At 36.4% G+C, this 18,083-nt stretch overlaps 3 protein-coding genes across 3 annotated transcripts; all 3 read left to right on the forward strand.

Annotated features, from left to right (window-relative positions):
- Nucleotides 1-3,042: 3,042 nt before the first annotated feature.
- LOC308676434 (olfactory receptor 6X1-like) lies at nucleotides 3,043-3,843 on the forward strand (the record flags this gene model as incomplete). Its single annotated transcript, XM_081342249.1, has 1 exon — nucleotides 3,043-3,843. The coding sequence occupies one exon, from the start codon at nucleotides 3,043-3,045 to the stop codon at nucleotides 3,841-3,843; it is 801 nt and encodes a 266-aa protein (XP_081198375.1).
- A 4,339-nt stretch (nucleotides 3,844-8,182) lies between these two features.
- On the forward strand, nucleotides 8,183-9,133 carry LOC308676435 (olfactory receptor 6X1-like; the record flags this gene model as incomplete). Its single annotated transcript, XM_081342250.1, has 1 exon — nucleotides 8,183-9,133. One exon carries the CDS (start codon nucleotides 8,183-8,185, stop codon nucleotides 9,131-9,133), a length of 951 nt encoding a protein of 316 aa, XP_081198376.1.
- Nucleotides 9,134-16,879: 7,746 nt separating this feature from the next.
- LOC308676436 (olfactory receptor 6X1-like) lies at nucleotides 16,880-17,830 on the forward strand (the record flags this gene model as incomplete). Its single annotated transcript, XM_081342251.1, has 1 exon — nucleotides 16,880-17,830. One exon carries the CDS (start codon nucleotides 16,880-16,882, stop codon nucleotides 17,828-17,830), a length of 951 nt encoding a protein of 316 aa, XP_081198377.1.
- Between the last annotated feature and the right edge of the window lie 253 nt (nucleotides 17,831-18,083).

The raw sequence follows: 18,083 nt of genomic DNA on the forward strand, positions 1-18,083 counted from the left end.
TTTGAATCCAATTGATATGAGTTTTCACTATTATTGTTGACTTTTATACCTTTCCTCTGAATTTATGCAGATTCAGCACTCTAAAAATCTCCGTTTCAATCAAATAGTTTGAAATCTCTGTTTCAGTCAAGGAGTTAAGTTTCTATTTATTTAGTTATTTATTTATTTTATTCGATTTATATACCGCCCTTTCCCGAAGGAAAAATTTATTTATTACACCTAGTTCTTTATTGTTTATGCAATAAACTTGCTTCTGATCTTAGAACTTTTCCAAAAGTTCTGTCCTGACCTTTCTTTTGCCAACTGACCTGCAGTACTTGCCAATGTCATCAATCCATCTTTTATTAGGTCTCTTTCATGGATGCTTTTTGTCAAGTGGAATTCATTCTGTGAATTCCCTTGGTCCAGTTCTTCTTGCTATGTGACCAGCCCATTCCCATTCCAATTCTTTTACTCTCTTGATTATATTGTATACTTTCATTTGTTCTCTAATTCATGTGAAGCTCTGTTTTGTTTTGTAATGCCAAGCATGTATCTTTCCATGGCTCTTTGTGCCACTCGTAACTTTTGTACTGATTGTGAGGTTAGTGTCCATGTTTCACCAGCATATGATAGAGCAGGTAGCACACACTGATTGAAAACATTTCTCTTCAGGCATTGGGGGAGGTTGTCCTTGAAAATTACACTTAGCTTGTAGAATGCCTGCCAACCATATTTAACATGCTGTTCAATGGAAATATAGATGTATGCAGTGGTGGGATTCAAATATGTGAACAACCAGTTCTCTGTGTGGTTGCTGCTTCCAGAAGTCCATTCTGGGCCTGGGCAACAAAAAATTAGCTACCGGTTCTGCCAAAGTGGTGTGAACTGGCTGAATCCCACCACTGGATGTATGGGTATATCTTTTTTTTTAAAAAAATGATTTTCTATTATTACATCTACATATTTGAAAAGCAACGTGGCGGCTGAGTACAATAATTCCATTACATTTAGATATCATTAGTACAGATCTCAGAGTATTACAATAACTGTTCCCTCTCATTTCCCCTTAATATATACTGTCTCTTATTCAAAACAACACAATTCTTATTCTATCAATCAAACAGAAAGTAACTTTCTAACATTTATCCATAGTTTTTAGTTTATATATGTCTTAATTGTCTTAACATTCAATCTTTTAGAGAATCAATGACCTAATAAATTTTTCTCAATTTTAATTTTCCATTAATATTTAAATTTAATGTTTAATATTTATCATTTCCAAATTTTAAATGACCCCAACTCCTATCACAATTCCTCCCAAAGCCTAGTGTTCAGGATACACATCTTATCTATATAGGTTTCCACCATCTGCATCAACAAATTAATAATGCAAGCTAATATTCTTATTTTCTAATAATTCTCAAATATCTTAAGATCTTAAATTAAAAAAACCAAAATTTCTTTTATTTCCATGTTTAGTATTTCCTCTTTTTAAAACTATTAGTATTTATTCCACAAATCAATATTCCAATATTCCAATTTAATTGTTAGTGTTTATACTTCTAAATTTTACTTAACCAAATTTTTCTTTATCTCAACTCATAGCAGTATCTTGTATTCAATCTCAATTGTTTTAACATTCAATCTTTTAGACCATCAATGACCTAGTAAATTTTTCCCAATTTTAATTTTCCCTTAATCTTTAAATTTAACATTTAATATTCATCATTTCCAGATTTTTAATTGACCCCAATTCCTTTATCACACTTCCTCTCAAAGTCAAGTATTCAGGATACACATCTTATATATAGATTCTCACCATCTACATCAACAGATTAATAATACAATATTCTTATTTTCTAATATTTTTCAAAAATCTTAAATTTAATAACCAAAATAACCAAAACCAAAATATCTATCTATCTATCTATCTATCTATCTATCTATCTATCTATCTATCTATCTATCTATCTATCTATCTATCTATCTATCTATCTATCATCTATCTATCTATCATCTATTATCTATCTATCTATCTATCTATCTATCTATCTATCTATCTATCTATCTATCTATCTATCTATCTATCTACCTACCTACCTACCTACCTACCTACCTACCTACCTACCTACCTACCTATCTATCTATCTATCTATCTATCTATCTATCTATCTATCTATCTATCTATCTATCTATCATCTATCTATCTATCCATCCATATCTATCTATCTATCTATCTATCTATCTATCTATCTATCTATCTATCTATCTATCTATCTATCTATCATCTATCTATCTATCTATCCATCCATATCTATCTATCTATCTATCTATCTATCTATCTATCTATCTATCTATCTATCTATCTATCTATCTATCTATCTATCTATTATCTATCTATCTATCTATCTATCTATCATCTATCTATCATCTATCTATCTATCTATCTATCTATCTATCATCTATCTATCTATCTATCTATCTATCTATCTATCTATCTATCTATCTATCTATCTATCTATCCATCCATATCTATCTATCTATCTATCTATCTATCTATCTATCTATCTATCTATCTATCTATCATCTATCTATCTATCCATCCATCCATATCTATCTATCTATCTATCTATCCATCCATATCTATCTATCTATCTATCTATCTATCTATCTATCTATCTATCTATCTATCTATCTATCTATCTATCTATCTATCTATCTATCTATCTATCTATCTATCTATCGTAAGCAAATTATAAAGAAGCAATCTTCTTATAAAAGACCTTCTCAATGGTGGTCTCGTCTATTGAATATTCCACTGGAGATAAGTTTGATTACCACCTTGATACTTTTTCAGAAGTCAGTATAAATTTCTGAGTCTTTTCCCAGTTGTGATATAACCAAAATAGCACAAAATGGTAAATTCTTCTTTCTTTTGAGACTCATGACCTTTCAGAGAGAAAATATTTGTTTGTCAGGCAGTGTACAAATTTGTTTGTTTGTGAGAACTGAGCAAGTTGAAGGAGTAATTGTACTTCTGAAATAGGGCTCATCATTGTCATGGTACTTGTGGACCACTATCTACAGAAACCCATGTATTTCTTCCTTAGCAACCTTTCTTTCAAAGACATTGGACACACCACCACCTTTATGCCTAAACTGTTGTTCAATTATCTCTCTGCTAATAACTCCATCTGTTTTTATTGCTGTTTAATGCAATTATGCTTCTATTTCCTTTTTGGGGTCACTGAATTTTTCATTATCACATTGATATCCTTGGATAGATATTTAGCCATTTGCCATCCATTGAGACACTCCACTATCATGACTTCGGGGATCTGCCTTAAACTGTCAATATCAGCCTGGTTTGGTGGATTTCTCTCCATAATTTGCCAGGTAGTGATGATTGCAAACTTGCCCTACTGCTCTTCCAACATTATCAATCATTTCTTTTGTGATGTTGGACCCATGTTGAAGATTGCAGGAGGAGATTCACATCTTATTGAAGTCCTTGGCTTCCTTCTTGTTGTGGTCTTGATTATGTCCTCCCTGCTTTTTACCCTCATTTCTTACTTCTTTATCCTCTCCACCATTCTTCAAATGCCTTCAACCTCAAGGCAGCAGAAGGCCTTTTCAACATGTGCTTCACATCTGGTTGTGGTCAGCATTCTGTATGGCTCAGTCTTTTTCGTCTACTTAAGACCAACTGTCAAAAACTCTTCCTTCAGTAAGATGAAGTCTGTCTCCATATTGTATACTATGATCACCCCCGTGCTCAATCCTTTCATCTACACAATTAGGAACAATGAAGTGCAGGATTCTGTACGCAGAATGCTAGGAAGAAAAGTTCCAGGTTTCTGAAATCTCTAAGTATCTCGAAGCCAACACTATGTTAAAAGAAGTGGGAAGTCATTCCATTTGCAAACAGAAAATAAAATGTAAGGTAATTTGTCTTTTGAAGGACTCCTTTATATGTGTGTTTCTCCTGGACAGGGTGTGCCAAAAATAGCAATAGCACTTAGACTTATATACTGCTTTGCAGTGCTTTACAGACCTCCCTAAGCAGTTTACAAAGTCAGCATACTGCCCCCAACAACCTGGGTCCTCATTTTACTGATCTCAGAAGGATGGAAGGGTGAGTCAACCTTGAGCCGGTGAGAATCAAACTGTCAAACTGCTGGCAGCTGGCAGTCAGCAGAAGTAACCTGCAGTACTGCATTCTAACCACTGCACCACCATCATTCAAGATTGATGAAATATGTCAGACTTGCCTGAATTAACAAAAAGGGAAACAGTGAATAACATTCAAATGGAGGGCAATCTGTTCTTTTCTGTTTGATAGATGCTTTGTTCAGAAGCATTTGAAAATATTGAATAAAGTACAATAAGGTATCCATGATCAACTGAGTTTCAAATGAAGAAATAAAGGTGAGACTCTTTTAAGTGTCCAAGCTAGGATGCAATGGTTCGATAAAACTGATATTCATACAATAGATATACACTTTTATAAAACGTTGAAATTTCCTTGTTTTTAATATGGACAATGAGGAATGTATAGGTAAAGTTTTGATAAACATATTTCTTGAAAAAGAGGTCTTGTGGCTCAGTGGCTTAATGGTCTCTGCTTAATGGTGGTTTGAGCCCTAGCACCGCATGGTGGGGTGAACTCCTATCACTTGCTCAGCTTCTGTCACTTAGCAATTCAAAAGCATATTCTATGAGAGAAGATAAATGGGTACTACTTCAGTGGGGAGATGAGCCAGTCCTTCATGCAGGCAGTTGGAATTCTGCCAGCTCTTAACTTTGCTGGTTGTGAGGCCTATTTGCGAGGCAGCTCTGGTGAAGAGAGAGGGCCTTGGGTGATGCTGCAGGAAAAGTCACTCCTCTTTCTTTTTGGTGCAATATTAGATAACCTTCCTTGGAAAGTGTGCAAGCGTGTACAACAACAGTGCTAGTAAACTACTAGTTTGCAATAATAATAATAATAATAATAATAATAATAATAATAATAATAATAATAATAATAATAATAATAATAATAATAATAATAATAATAAAGTTGGAAGGGACCTTGGAGGTCATCTAGTCCAACCCCCTGCTCAGGCAGGAAACCTTATACCATTTCAGACAAATGGCTGTCCAGTCTCTTCTTAAAAACCTCCAGTGTTGGAGCATTCACCACCTCTGGAGGCAGGTTGTTCCACTGGTTAATTGTTCTAACTGTCGGGAAATTTCTCCTTAGTTCTAGGTTGCTTCTCTCCTTGACTAGTTTCCATCCATTGCTTCTTGTCCTGCTTTCAGGTGCTTTGGAGAATAGCTTTGGAGAATAGCATTGTTGTCTCCTGGCTAATGTAATAGCGTCATACAACAACAACAACAACAACAACAACAACAACAACAACAACAACAACAACAACAACAACAACAACAACAATAATAATAATAATAATAATAATAATAATAATAATAATAATGATGATGATGTACAGAAACACTCAGATGGAGGCCAAATTGGTTTCTTATCCATCTCTAGGCAATCAAGGATAAGATTTTTTGGGGGGTGGGGGTGATTACATTCCAGTTGGTTCATTAAGGTTATCACAATGAATTGAGTTTATATTGTAATGTGTTTCAAATAAAGTTTGTTTTCTAGCTCTTTTCCTTGAATTGCAATACTTGGAAATTCTATACCCTAAAAGAGTGTGGTACATTTGTTGACATATTGGGCTAGGAAAGGAAAGGTATGGGTTCAAGTCTCTCTTAGTCCTGGAAGCTCACAGATGACCTTAGATCAGTCCCATCCCATATAGAGAGCACGTCTTCTGGGGAAATATTGGAGGGATATCTATTTGACAAGAAGAAAATCACTCTCAACATGTTTGTCCTTGTTCCCTGAGAAGTATCATTTACACGTTGGAGATCATGTCTGCAGAGCTTTCCAAATGTTATAAATGCATGAACTTCTTTCTATGAAGAGGACAATTGGGACCCAGAAGATAGTAGGAGTGAGGAAGAGAACAAAAAAGTCCTGCAGCAGAGTCAGAGTGTGAATCTTGAATCCTAAAAATGATCCTTGGATGGTGTAACATTTTCATTTCTAAGTATGCTTACATTTTATTGACAATCTGAACTGGCTTACTTGGCCTATCCTAGATCTGACATTCTATGACCTCTACTTTTAGGCACTATTCTACTGCCACGTGGAATTATATCATCATAAAATCCCAGAATTGGAAGGAGACAATTGGGTCATTCCATTCCACCTCTTATCCCATTTTGGTACAAAAAATAATAATCCAAACTTAAGTATCTAAACAAGATATTTCTATTCTCTAGTCTCCAGGTAAATACGACGACTCATGAACAGACCTCAATCTTCAATGCAGATAAATTAGGGGAGGTGAGGGTGGGACACAACATAGAATGTGTAATGGCATCATACATCATACGACACAATTACAGAACACACATCATTGTACAATAACATCCTAATGCACATGGCATGATTTTGGTGTCTTCATAATTACGAAAAAACTGTGCTACCTTGGGAATTCTGAGATTTTACCTCCAATAGTTCCTTCCCTATTATTGAGACTTTGAAGGGTCTTTGAAAACTTAACAACATTCAGGAGACTCTATTTTTGGGGAATGAGACTTGAAAGTTGGTTCAAATGAGTCATGCTGACAACAAATAATGTATTCTGGGCATAGTCTTTGGATATTTACGTGAATGGAGAGACAAATATCTCTAGAAATGGTACCTCAAACTTCTGTAGAAACTGGAGCACTACATCACTAAAGGTTTTACACTTTCAATTTTTAAAGTTGAAGAGGAATGGAAACTAGACCAACCATAGAAGAGTTTCATAGTTTATCCTTGTTGATTTGCCTCCAGAGGACCTCCAGAGGGCTCCTATCTTGGGATGCACTTTAAGTTTTATCCAAAAGTTATCACCCTCAAGTATATTCTAGCTACAGTGTTCAAATGCTCATGGGAAATTAAAGACAAATATCCTTGGAGACTGTATTCCAAGCTACTGTAAAGAAGAAGAGAACAAACTTTTTATGATGCGATCTTCTAGATGTTCTTTAAATGTTAAGGAAAATATTTTTCATGAAGTCTACCATTTCCCCTGGTCACAAGATATGATGAATTATTTTCTATGTTTCTTCAAAATACTGTCTTAATGAATGGATACTGAGGTGGAGTGAAATGTATTTGATGAAAAGAAGGTGGTAATGAAGGAAGAACAAGTCAAGGTAAGGATGAAGAGCTCTTTAGGTCCATCTTTTTTAGAATGAACACTTGAAACAGAATTCCCAAGATAGCATAGTTGCTTATTATTATGAGGACACCAAAATCATGCCATGTGCATTAGGAACTGCAAAAAGAACCATGATTTCTTAGCATATGTTCAAATCCACCTCCACACATGGCTATTGTATTTTTTGAGCTCTTTATAAATTTCATATTTCTATCACAACCTATGTTTTATGTTCCAGTATTTTACTAGTCTTTCCTTAGATAACTAATAACGTAAAGACAGTTTCTGCACAGAAGTATGGGACTTTGTGATTCCATAAGAGTAAAGTTTCCAATTTCTAATTTGTAGGGTCCTTGGTTCTTTCAGAGCCTGGTAATGTTCTTCCAGATGTTTATTTACCAAACTAACATCATAAGTGCACTGATGATGTTATCCAGTTTAGTAATGAAACATCTGAAAGAAAATCTCCCTGCTCAGAAAATAGCAAGGACCCCACAGTTCAACCGCAAAGTGCATATATTCTCTCCTATCAAGTTCTATTTTTTATCAAATTATTTCACATGTACTCTCTATCTTCCAAAAATGTCATTATATTTTTTAAGAATTTAAAAATTTCACACATGAAACTAATGGCTAATAGTGGTTACTAATGGCTACTAATAGTGGCTTTTTGTTTTTTGTTTTCATTGTGCATTCATGAGAATCCAGTGATGGGCTTTGAGATATCATAATTGATATTCAAATATCTACATGCAAGTGTCTTATTCAGTGAGCATAATTCCACACAACCTTTGTTATCTTGATATAAATATCAAATCTTGTATACTAGCTCTTACATCACAATAGCAGTTTCTGGGGAAAATCTTGAGAAATGTAGCTGAATCTTGATTCAGTGAAGATTGCATGTTTTCTCTTTTTTGTAGCAGGAGAAGAACATGAATTTGACCAACTGCACAAGAATAACTGAATTTGTTCTTGTTGGATTGCCACGTATTTGGGGAATGGAAAATGTGATGTATGCCAGCATCTTTTTGCTCTACATCCTGAGTTTGATGGGCAATGGGCTCATCATTATGATAGTAATCAAGGATCATCATCTTCATAAACCCATGTATTTCTTCCTTAGCAACCTTTCTTTCAAAGACATGGGACACACCACCACATTTATACCCAAGATGTTGCTCAATTATCTCTCTGATAATAATTCCATCTGCTTCTTTTGCTGTATAATACAGATGTATTTCTATTTTCTTTTTGGGGTCACTGAATTTTTTATCATCACTTTGATATCCTTGGATAGATACGTAGCCATTTGCTATCCTTTCAGATACACCATTATCATGACTTCAGGGGTTTGTCTTAAACTGGCAATAGGAGCCTGGTGTGGAGGGTTTTTCTCCATTTTTTATCAGCAACTAATCACAGTAAACCTACCCTTTTGTACTTCCAACATTATCAATCATTTCTATTGTGATCTTGGACCTGTGTTGAAGATTGCAGGGGGAGATACACATCTCATTGAAGCCCTTGGCTTCCTTGTTGCTGTGGTTGTGGTTGTGTCTTCCCTGATTTTCACCCTCGTTTCTTACCTCTTCATCATCTGGACCATTCTTCAAATGCCTTCAATCTCCAGGCAGCAGAGGGCCTTTTCAACATGTGCTTCACATCTGGTTGTGGTCAGCCTGTTGTACGGGTCAGTCTTTTTTGTCTACTTAAGACCAACTATCAAGAACTCTTCCTTTAGTATGACAAAATATGTCTCCATACTGTATACTTTCATCACCCCTGTGCTCAATCCTTTCATCTACACCATTAGGAACAATGATGTGAAAGATTCTGTACGCAGAATAATTGGAAGAAAGATTACTGGTCTCAGGCATGTCTAAATATCTCTAACCTTAACCAGGGGTGGGATTCAGCCTCTTTGCATCAGTTTGGCAGAACTGGTAGCTAATGTTTTGTTGCCCAGGCCTAGAATGGACTTCTGGAAGCAGCATCCACACAGAGAACTGATTGTTCACATATTTGAATCACACCACTGACCCTAACCATCTATTAAAGTAAATGGGAAGTGATTCTATTTTCCAAGATATTTCTTGTACATCAAATGACAGCCTAATCTGTCTTTTAAGGACTGCTATACCGTATATGTGTGTTCCTTCAAGTTGGGGAGTGTTCAAAGACATCAACAAAGATTCATAGGATATTTCACATTGCATACCATAATCAAAGAATTCCCCATCTGTCCCCTCATCAATGATTTGGATGAGTGGATAGATGGGGAACTCATCAAATTTGCAGATGAGACCAAGCTGGCAGGAATAGCCAATTCTCCAGAAGATAGGCTTAAGATACAGGAGGGTCTGGACAGACTTGAACACTGGGCACTATCTAACAAAATGAAATTCAATTGTGAAAAAAGTAAGGTTCTACATTTAGGCAGGAAAAATCAAATGCACATGTATAGTATAGGTGGTACCTTGCTCGATAGTAGTAACTGTGAGAGGGATCTCGGAGTCCTAGTGGACAATCACTTAAATATGAGCCAGCAGTGTGCTGCAGCTGCCAAAAAAGCCAACACAGTGCTAGGCTGCATTAACAGAGGGATAGAATCAAGATCAAGTGAAGTACTAATACCACTTTACAATGCCTTGGTAAGGCCACACCTGGAATACTGCATCCAGTTTTGGTCACCATGATGTAAAAAAGATGTCGAGACTCTAGAAAGAGTACAGAGAAGAACAACAAAGATGATTGGGGGACTGGAGGCTAAAACATATAGGGAACAGTTGCTGGAATTGGGTATGTGTAGTTTAATGAAGAGAAGGGTGAGGGGTGACATGATAACAGTGTTCCAATATCTCAGGGGCTGCCACAAAGAAGAGGGAGCCAAGCTATTCTCCAAAGCACCTGAAAGCAGGACAAGAAGCAATGGATGGAAACTAGTCAAGGAGAGAAGCAACCTAGAACTAAGGAGAAACTTCCTTACAGTTAGAACAATTAACCAGTGGAACAACCTGCCTCCAGAAGCGGTGAATGCTCCAACACTGGAAGTTTTTAAGAAGAGACTGGACAGCCATTTGTCTGAAATGGTATAGGGTTTCCTGCCTTAGCAGGGGGTTGGACTAGATGACCTCCAAGGTCCCTTCTAACTTCTTCTTCTTCTTCTTCTTCTTCTTCTTCTTCTTCTTCTTCTTCTTCTTCTTCTTCTTCTTCTTCTTCTTCTTCTTCTTCTTCTTCTTCTTCTTCTTCTTCTTCTTATTATTATTATTATTATTATTATTATTATTATTATTATTATTATTATTATTATTATTATTATTATTATTATTATTATTATTATTATTATTATTATTATTATTATTATTATTATTATGTAAAACTGAGTAACATTCAAGTGGAAGGCAACATGTTTTTCCCTTCTTTGTTGAGAAGCATCTCTGTTTACTGTATAAAATAAAATTGGGTACCTGTCAAGGCTCGAAGAATGCTTATGCTGTTTCAGCCATTATTGCTTCTTAGCTTGCCTATGAACTCGGGGGAGGGGAGAATGGAATGCAGACTTCTGATATTGAGAGGCCAGCCCATAAGAACCAAGGACATTCAAGATTGTTTATTGAGAACGAAAGACATTCTCTCTTAATAGTTATCTGAATTATAATTGGATAATGTGACCTGCACAAATAGGGGGAGAGAGACTTTTATACTTTTAATATAGCAAACTAGGTGTAAAATAACCAGAGCTGGTTTTCCTTTCACCTGTGCTGAAATGATGTGCTCAATAAAGTTTTGCATTAGAGATTGGATCGTCTCAGCTGTGCTTACTTTGATGGGTTCATCAGTCAGAACCTTGACAGTACCGCCTGATCAGTTGGGTTTCAGACCAGGATATCAAACTAAGACTACATCTATCATGCTTGCCAGTGTTAAAGTTGGGAAGGCATGGTGCAAGCATCCTGGTTCTCCTTCACCTTCTCACATCTTTCAGATCCATCAATCATGGTATCCATCAGGACTGCTCACAGGCCTTAGAGTGTGTGGATTGGGCATGATATTTTGCAAATACCTCTTTTTTCTATGGTTAGTTGGTGTTTAATAACTGCCTGAGACAATTGACTGTAGTCATTTGTCAATCTGGAATGAGATAATATCCAGCTGCATATTTCAACCTTGAGCCAACCAAGTGATGCTGTCAAGGTGATGCTCTAGTAGAAGCCTGAATAGGGAGGAACAGACTGAGATTCAATACTAGAAAGACCCATTGTCTGGAGATATTTGGACTATATTGTCCATGTATTTTGTTAGTCTCAAATTAGGTTATATTTTCACACGTGAAACTGGTGAAAAAGTTGTATTTGTTAGTTTATTTTGAAATGTTTTGAATATTGTGTGCTACGAAGAGTTATTATGGATTTGGGCAACTTTAGAAACCATGTAAGTAAATATATAAGTAAATAAACTCACTTTTTCTTTGCTCACTTTTTTTCCATAGTATGTCTTGCTCATTTGCAGAATTGTACTTTAAGAGCTGTGGTGGCGCAGTGGTTAGAATGCAGTACTGCAAGCTAACTCTGCCCACATTTCAATCCTGACCAGCTCAAGATTGATAATACATTATTATGAGAGGGCTGTAAAATACTTTGAAGTGGTATATATGTCTAAGTGCTATTGCTATTTTACTAAATCATTTGCCTAAAATAAGGTATTTTTAAACAGTAGTCTTGAGAATTTGAAACAAGAAATTTTGGGCACTGGATTTGAAGAAAGATATGGCTAACACTGATTCTTGCAAGCACATAGTTCACGTCACTGAACACAAGAACAATATTCAAGTCTTGGGGTGCCTCTTCTCATCTAACATTACAATTATTATATCTATTCAATTTCCCCAATCTAGTGTCCTCAGTTAGGTTCATGTCTTGCAGGATTCTTCCTTCCAGATGAGCAAATCTTTAATTGAAAACCAGACCTGCTTATAGTGATGGATATTATATTATATTATATTATATTATATTATATTATATTATATTATATTATATTATATTATATTATATTATATTATATTATATTATATTATATTATATTATATTATATTATTATATTATATTATATTATATTATATTATATTATATTATATTATATTATATTATATTATATTATATTATATTATATTATATTATATTATATTATATTATATTATATTATATTATATTATATTATATTATATTATATTATATTATTATATTATATTATATTATATTATATTATATTATATTATTATATTATATTTATATTTTCCTTATAATATCTTGTTTTCTGTATTAGAGAACAGTTTTTAAAATAAATGAAGTAAAACTTTTCCTAAAGGTATCCTTTGTGCATTAGTTTGATATATCATTTGTTTAATTATGTTGTCAAAAAATAATATATATTAGATATAATATATTTTATTTCTAATTCATTTTTTTATTTATATAATAGATATAGGTAAAGGTAAAGGTTCCCCTGAACATGCGTGCTAGTCGTTTCCAACTCTAGGGGCTGGTGCTCATCTCCGTTTCAAAGCCGAAGAGCCAGCGCTTGTCCGAGGACGTCTCCATGGTCATGTGGCCGGCATGACTGGACACCAAAGATGCATGGAACGCTGTTACCTTCCCACCATAGTGGTCCCTATTTTTCTACTTGCATTTTTACATGGTTTTGAACTGCTAGGTTGGCAGAAGCTGGGACGAGTAACAGGTGCTCACTCTGTTACACAGCACTTGGGATTCGACCCGCCCAACTGCCGACCTTCTGATCGACAGGCTCAGTGTCCTAACCCACACTTTTATAAAAAACACTTGTTGAAAATTCCTTGCTTTTAATATGGGCAATGAGGGATGAACAGGAAACTTATTAAACCTCTTGGTTGAAAGATACAACGTTATGTATGTAACCACGCAAATGGAGGCCAAATTTGTTTCTTCTCTATATCTAGGCAATCCAGAATAAAGATTCAGGGTGGGTAGGTGATTCCATACCAGTTGGATCATTACAGCTACTATAATGAGTTGACTTTGAATCAAGATCTGTTTCCAATAAAAATTGTTTTCTAAGCATTTTCCTTGACTTGAAATACTTGGAAGTTCTGTACCCTAAAAGAGTGTGGTACATTGGTTGCCATGTTGGACCAGGAAAGAAGAGACATGGGTCCAAGTTGGTCTTAGTCCTGGAAGCTCACAGGTGACCTTGGGTCAGTCATCTCCTATAAAGAGAACAGTTCTTCTGGTGAAATATTGGAGGCATATCACTCTGATAGGAAGAAATAACAGATGATAAAGGGTCTGAAAGCTAAATTACATGATGAATGGTTAAAGGACCTAGGTACATCTAGCCTAATGAAGTCAAGTTTTAGGGTAACCTGATAGCTCTTTTCTAGTACTTGAATGGCTCTCACAGAGAAGAGGGGATTGACCTATTCTCCAAAGCACTTGAACGTAGGACAAGAAGCAATAGGTGGAAGTTAATCAAAGAGAAGTCCACCCTGGAACTAAAGAGAAATTTCTGGATAGTGTGAAAGATTAATCAACAGAACAGCTTCCTTTCCAGAGTTTGGGTGTTCCACCACTGGAGTCCCAAAGGTGCTTTTTCAAGAAGCAACTGGACTTTCTTGTTTTTCTTTGAAGATGTTTCATTTCTCATCCAAGAACTTCTTCAGCTCTGACTGGATAGTGGGGAATGGAAGCCACAACTATCACAACACAACAACACAAATGACAAAAAGCCAGGTTTTCTGCCCTACAGCTTACACTTCCATTCCCCACTATCCAGACAGAGATGAAGAAGCTTCTTGGATGAGAAGCAAAATGTCTTCAAAGAAAAATAAGAAAATCCAGTTGCCTCTCAAGGGTTTCTGCCTTGGGGAGGGAGTTGGACTAGAAGATCTTTCCAACCATATGATTCTATTTGTCTATGAAATGATGGGGATGAGGGGTACAATACTGAAATCATCATTATCTCATACATCATATGACACAATTATGTAGTGCACATCATTGGATGATGATATCATAAGGCACAGGACATGATTTTGGGGTCTTCATTATTACAACCAACTTTATTGTCTATGGAATTCTGGGAGCTGAGGTCCACATATCATAACATTGCCATGTTTGGAAAACACTAATTTGTAAAGCTTCTGATTACCTAAATGTTCTTGCCACTGACTCACCAAAAGTGAAGGGGATATCAAATCTGCAGATCCAGAACACTATGCTGAAAATCTTAACTTTGAATTCTATGGAAAAAGGAAAGGGGGAAAAAGGAAAAAGGGAAGAAAATCATTATTGGATATCATCTCCAATCTGTTCCTTCACTGTTTCATAGTGTCTTCAAAGAGTCTCGGAAGACTTAATAATATATAAAAGACTCTACATCTGGGAATGGCCCTTAGAATTTGGTCCAGATGAAACCAGATGCCATTCATGTTGATTCCAATTTATCTTTTCTGGGCATAGTCTATCTATATGTAAGGTTACTGGCAGTGGTGGGATTCAAATACCTGAATAACCAGTTCTCTGTGTGGATGCCATTTCTGGATGGATGCATTTGAGGTGGGCTGTTCTGCTCCTGGGAGTCCTCCCTGGCTCAAAAACGGACTTCCGGAAGTGCCATCCATGCACTTCCGATGGGCCATTCTGGGCTTGGGAGTCCTCCTGTGGCTCAGAACAGACTTCCAGAAATGGCATCCACATACTTCCCGTGGGCCATTCTGGACCTGAGAGGCCTCCCCAGCTCAGGATGGACTTCCAGAAGTAGCATCCATGCACTTGCAGCAGTCTGTTCTGGGCCTTGCAAAAAAGGGCTTAGGGCATCAGCCAGTTCACCAAAGTCAACAAAAAGTTAGCTACCAGCTCTACAGAACTGAAACAAACTAACTGAATCCCACCACTGGTTATAGGAACATACAGATATTTCTAGAAATGATATCTTAACCTTCTGTAGAAAATGAAGCATTGCATCAGTGAAGGTTTTACTTTTTTTGGTTTTCTGCAGTTGAAGAAAAATAGGAATTATGCTGACTATAAAAGAGATAGGAGTTTGTGTTTGTTAGTGTGCCTCCTGTCTTGGGATGGCATTTGAAGATGCATCCAAAGCATATCATCCTTGAGTATATTCTAGTTGTAGAGCAGGGATGCTCATGGGAAATTAAAGTAGATATCCTTAGAGATTGTATTCCAGGTTTCTGTAGAGAATCAGTAATTAAACTTTATATGATGCAATCTGCTAGATGCTGTTGAAATATTAAGGAAAATGTTTCTCAAGAAGTTGTGACACTCCACTGATGGTCATTTTGAAATCATACCGGGTATTCAAATGTGAGTTCGATCCTAGTTAGTGGCAGATCTTCCTCTGATGTGACCTTGGTGCTCTCTGAGCTTGCTTGTTTTCTTGCAGATGTTTCATTACCCTAACGAGGTAGTAAGGAGTGCTGTTTGCTGTCAGTGTACATTCTGGTGTCTTGCCTGTCTAAGTGGGTGGGGGCAGTCTTAGGGATTCTTTAGATGGGTTGTTTACTAATGGCTCTTTGGCAGTTTTTAATTGGGTTATTGTTTACTTGATTGTTGGTCCGAAGGTGACCTTGGAGTTAATCTATGCTAATCTGAGTGCTGATTACAGATGGGGAGGTTCTGGAGTCTTTTTTCTCTTTGGGGCTGGTTGATTGTCTCTTTTGCATAGTCTACAGATGTTGTTAATGTCTATCTGTCTACTGATGGCTGATTTGTCAGAGTGTCAGACTTCTAGAAATTCCCTGGCATTTTTGGATTTGGCCTGGTGTTAGGATTGTCACATTTTCCCAATTCAAACTATGGTTAAATCTGCCTATAGGTTGTGAAATTAAAGAATTTTTATCAGGCCTTTTGACTGCCAGTTGGAGTTCATGGATGAGTTCTGACAGTCTTCTGCCTGTTTGACCTACACAGTGATTGTTGCAGTTCTTACATTGTATGTTGTAGATGGCTCCTGTTGCTGGGTCTTTTGGTTTCTTAGGATGTTTTGAAGGGCTTTAGTTGGTTCATGTGCTGTGCTGATTCCATGTGGTTGTAGTCATCCACTTGCAGTTTCTGGGATATTCTTGAAGTATGGCAGTGTAATTCTTTTCAGGGTTTGTCTTGGTTATGCTCTATTGGGATAAGTGATCAGGTACTTTTTGATGAAGTTGCAAGGGTATCCATTTTGTTGGAATGTGTTGCATAGATGCTCTATTTCCCTTTTCTGCTGTTCTGAGTTGCTGCAATGTGTTTCCCCTTTTTTCCTTTTCTCTCTCTCTCTCTCTGGGCACAATGAGTTATTGTTTGCTATGAATTTCACAGAGGCATCAGGAAGGGCCTCCATCCAGTAAACATTCAAGCTCTGTTTAGTCGCCCCAACTCTACCCCAATGCAAAAGATCACAGGGTTGTTCAAAGAACAAAAATCCAAATGTGTATATTGAATGTCTTATTCAGCTACTATATCTACTGACAACTTTTGTTAGTTTGATTTTAAAATCAAGTCTTGTGTTCTGTCTCTTGCAATAGTTGTTTCTGAAAAAGGTCTTCAGAAATCTTGATCGTGTGAAGATCCCACACTTTTTGCAATAAAAGGGTGAAGATGAACTTGACCAATTGCACAAGGGCCACTGAATTTATTCTTGTTGGATTGCCAAGTGTTTTGGGACTGGAAAGGGTGATGCATGCCAGCATCTTTCTACTCTACATCCTGAGTCTGATGGGCAATGGGCTCATCATTATGATAGTAATCACAGATCACCATCTCCAGAAACCCATGTATTTCATCCTTACCAACCTTTCTATCAAAGAGATTGGATACACCACAGTCTTTATACCCAAAGTGTTGCTTAATTATCTCTCAGCTAATAATTCCATCTGTTTTTCTTGCTGTGTAATACAACTGTGCTTCTATTTCCTTTTTGGAGTCACTGAATTTTTTATCATCACTTTGATATCCTTGGATCGATATGTAGCCATTTGCTATCCTTTGAGATACGCCATCATCATGTCCTCTAGAGTTTGCCTTAAACTGTCAATATCAGCCTGGTTTGGAGGATTTTTCTCGATAATTTGCCAGGTAGTGATGATTGCAAACTTGCCCTACTGCATGTCCAACATTATCAATCATTTCTATTGTGATGTTGGACCTGTGCTGAAAATTGCTGGAGGAGATACACATCTCATTGAAGCCCTTGGCTTCCTTGTTGCTGTGGCTGTGATTGGGTCCTCCCTGGTTTTTACCCTCATTTCTTATCTCTTCATATTGTACACTGTTCTTCGACTGCCTTCAACCTCCAGGCAGCAGAGGGCCTTTTCAACATGTGCTTCACATTTGGTTGTGGTCAGCCTTTTGTATGGGTCAGTCTTTTTTGTCTACTTAAGACCGAACGTCAAAAATTCTTCCTTTGGTATGATGAAGTCTGTCGCCATACTGTACACTTTCATCACCCCTGTGCTCAATCCTTTCATCTACAGCATTAGGAACAATGAAGTGAAAGATTCTGTATCAAAAATGGTAAAAAGGATGGTTGCAAGTCTCCGAAATCTCTAATTATTGCCAACCCTTACCCTCATTTAAAAGAAGTGCGAGGCATCCAATTTTTGCAATAGATTTCTTGTATATGTGTGTTTTCCTTCAGGTTGGGGACTGCCAAAGATATCAGTGAAGATTGTTTCACATTGCCTACCTTAACAAAGAAGGAAGAGTGACTAAAGTTCAAGTGGAAAGCAATGGTTTTTTTTTCAGTTTGATGAGAACTTCATTGAGAAGCCTCTGCAAACACTCTATAAGATAAAATTAGTTA

The sequence above is a fragment of the Vipera berus genome, assembly GCF_964194415.1.
Source record: "Vipera berus genome assembly, chromosome: W".
Taxonomy (NCBI): domain Eukaryota; kingdom Metazoa; phylum Chordata; class Lepidosauria; order Squamata; family Viperidae; genus Vipera; species Vipera berus.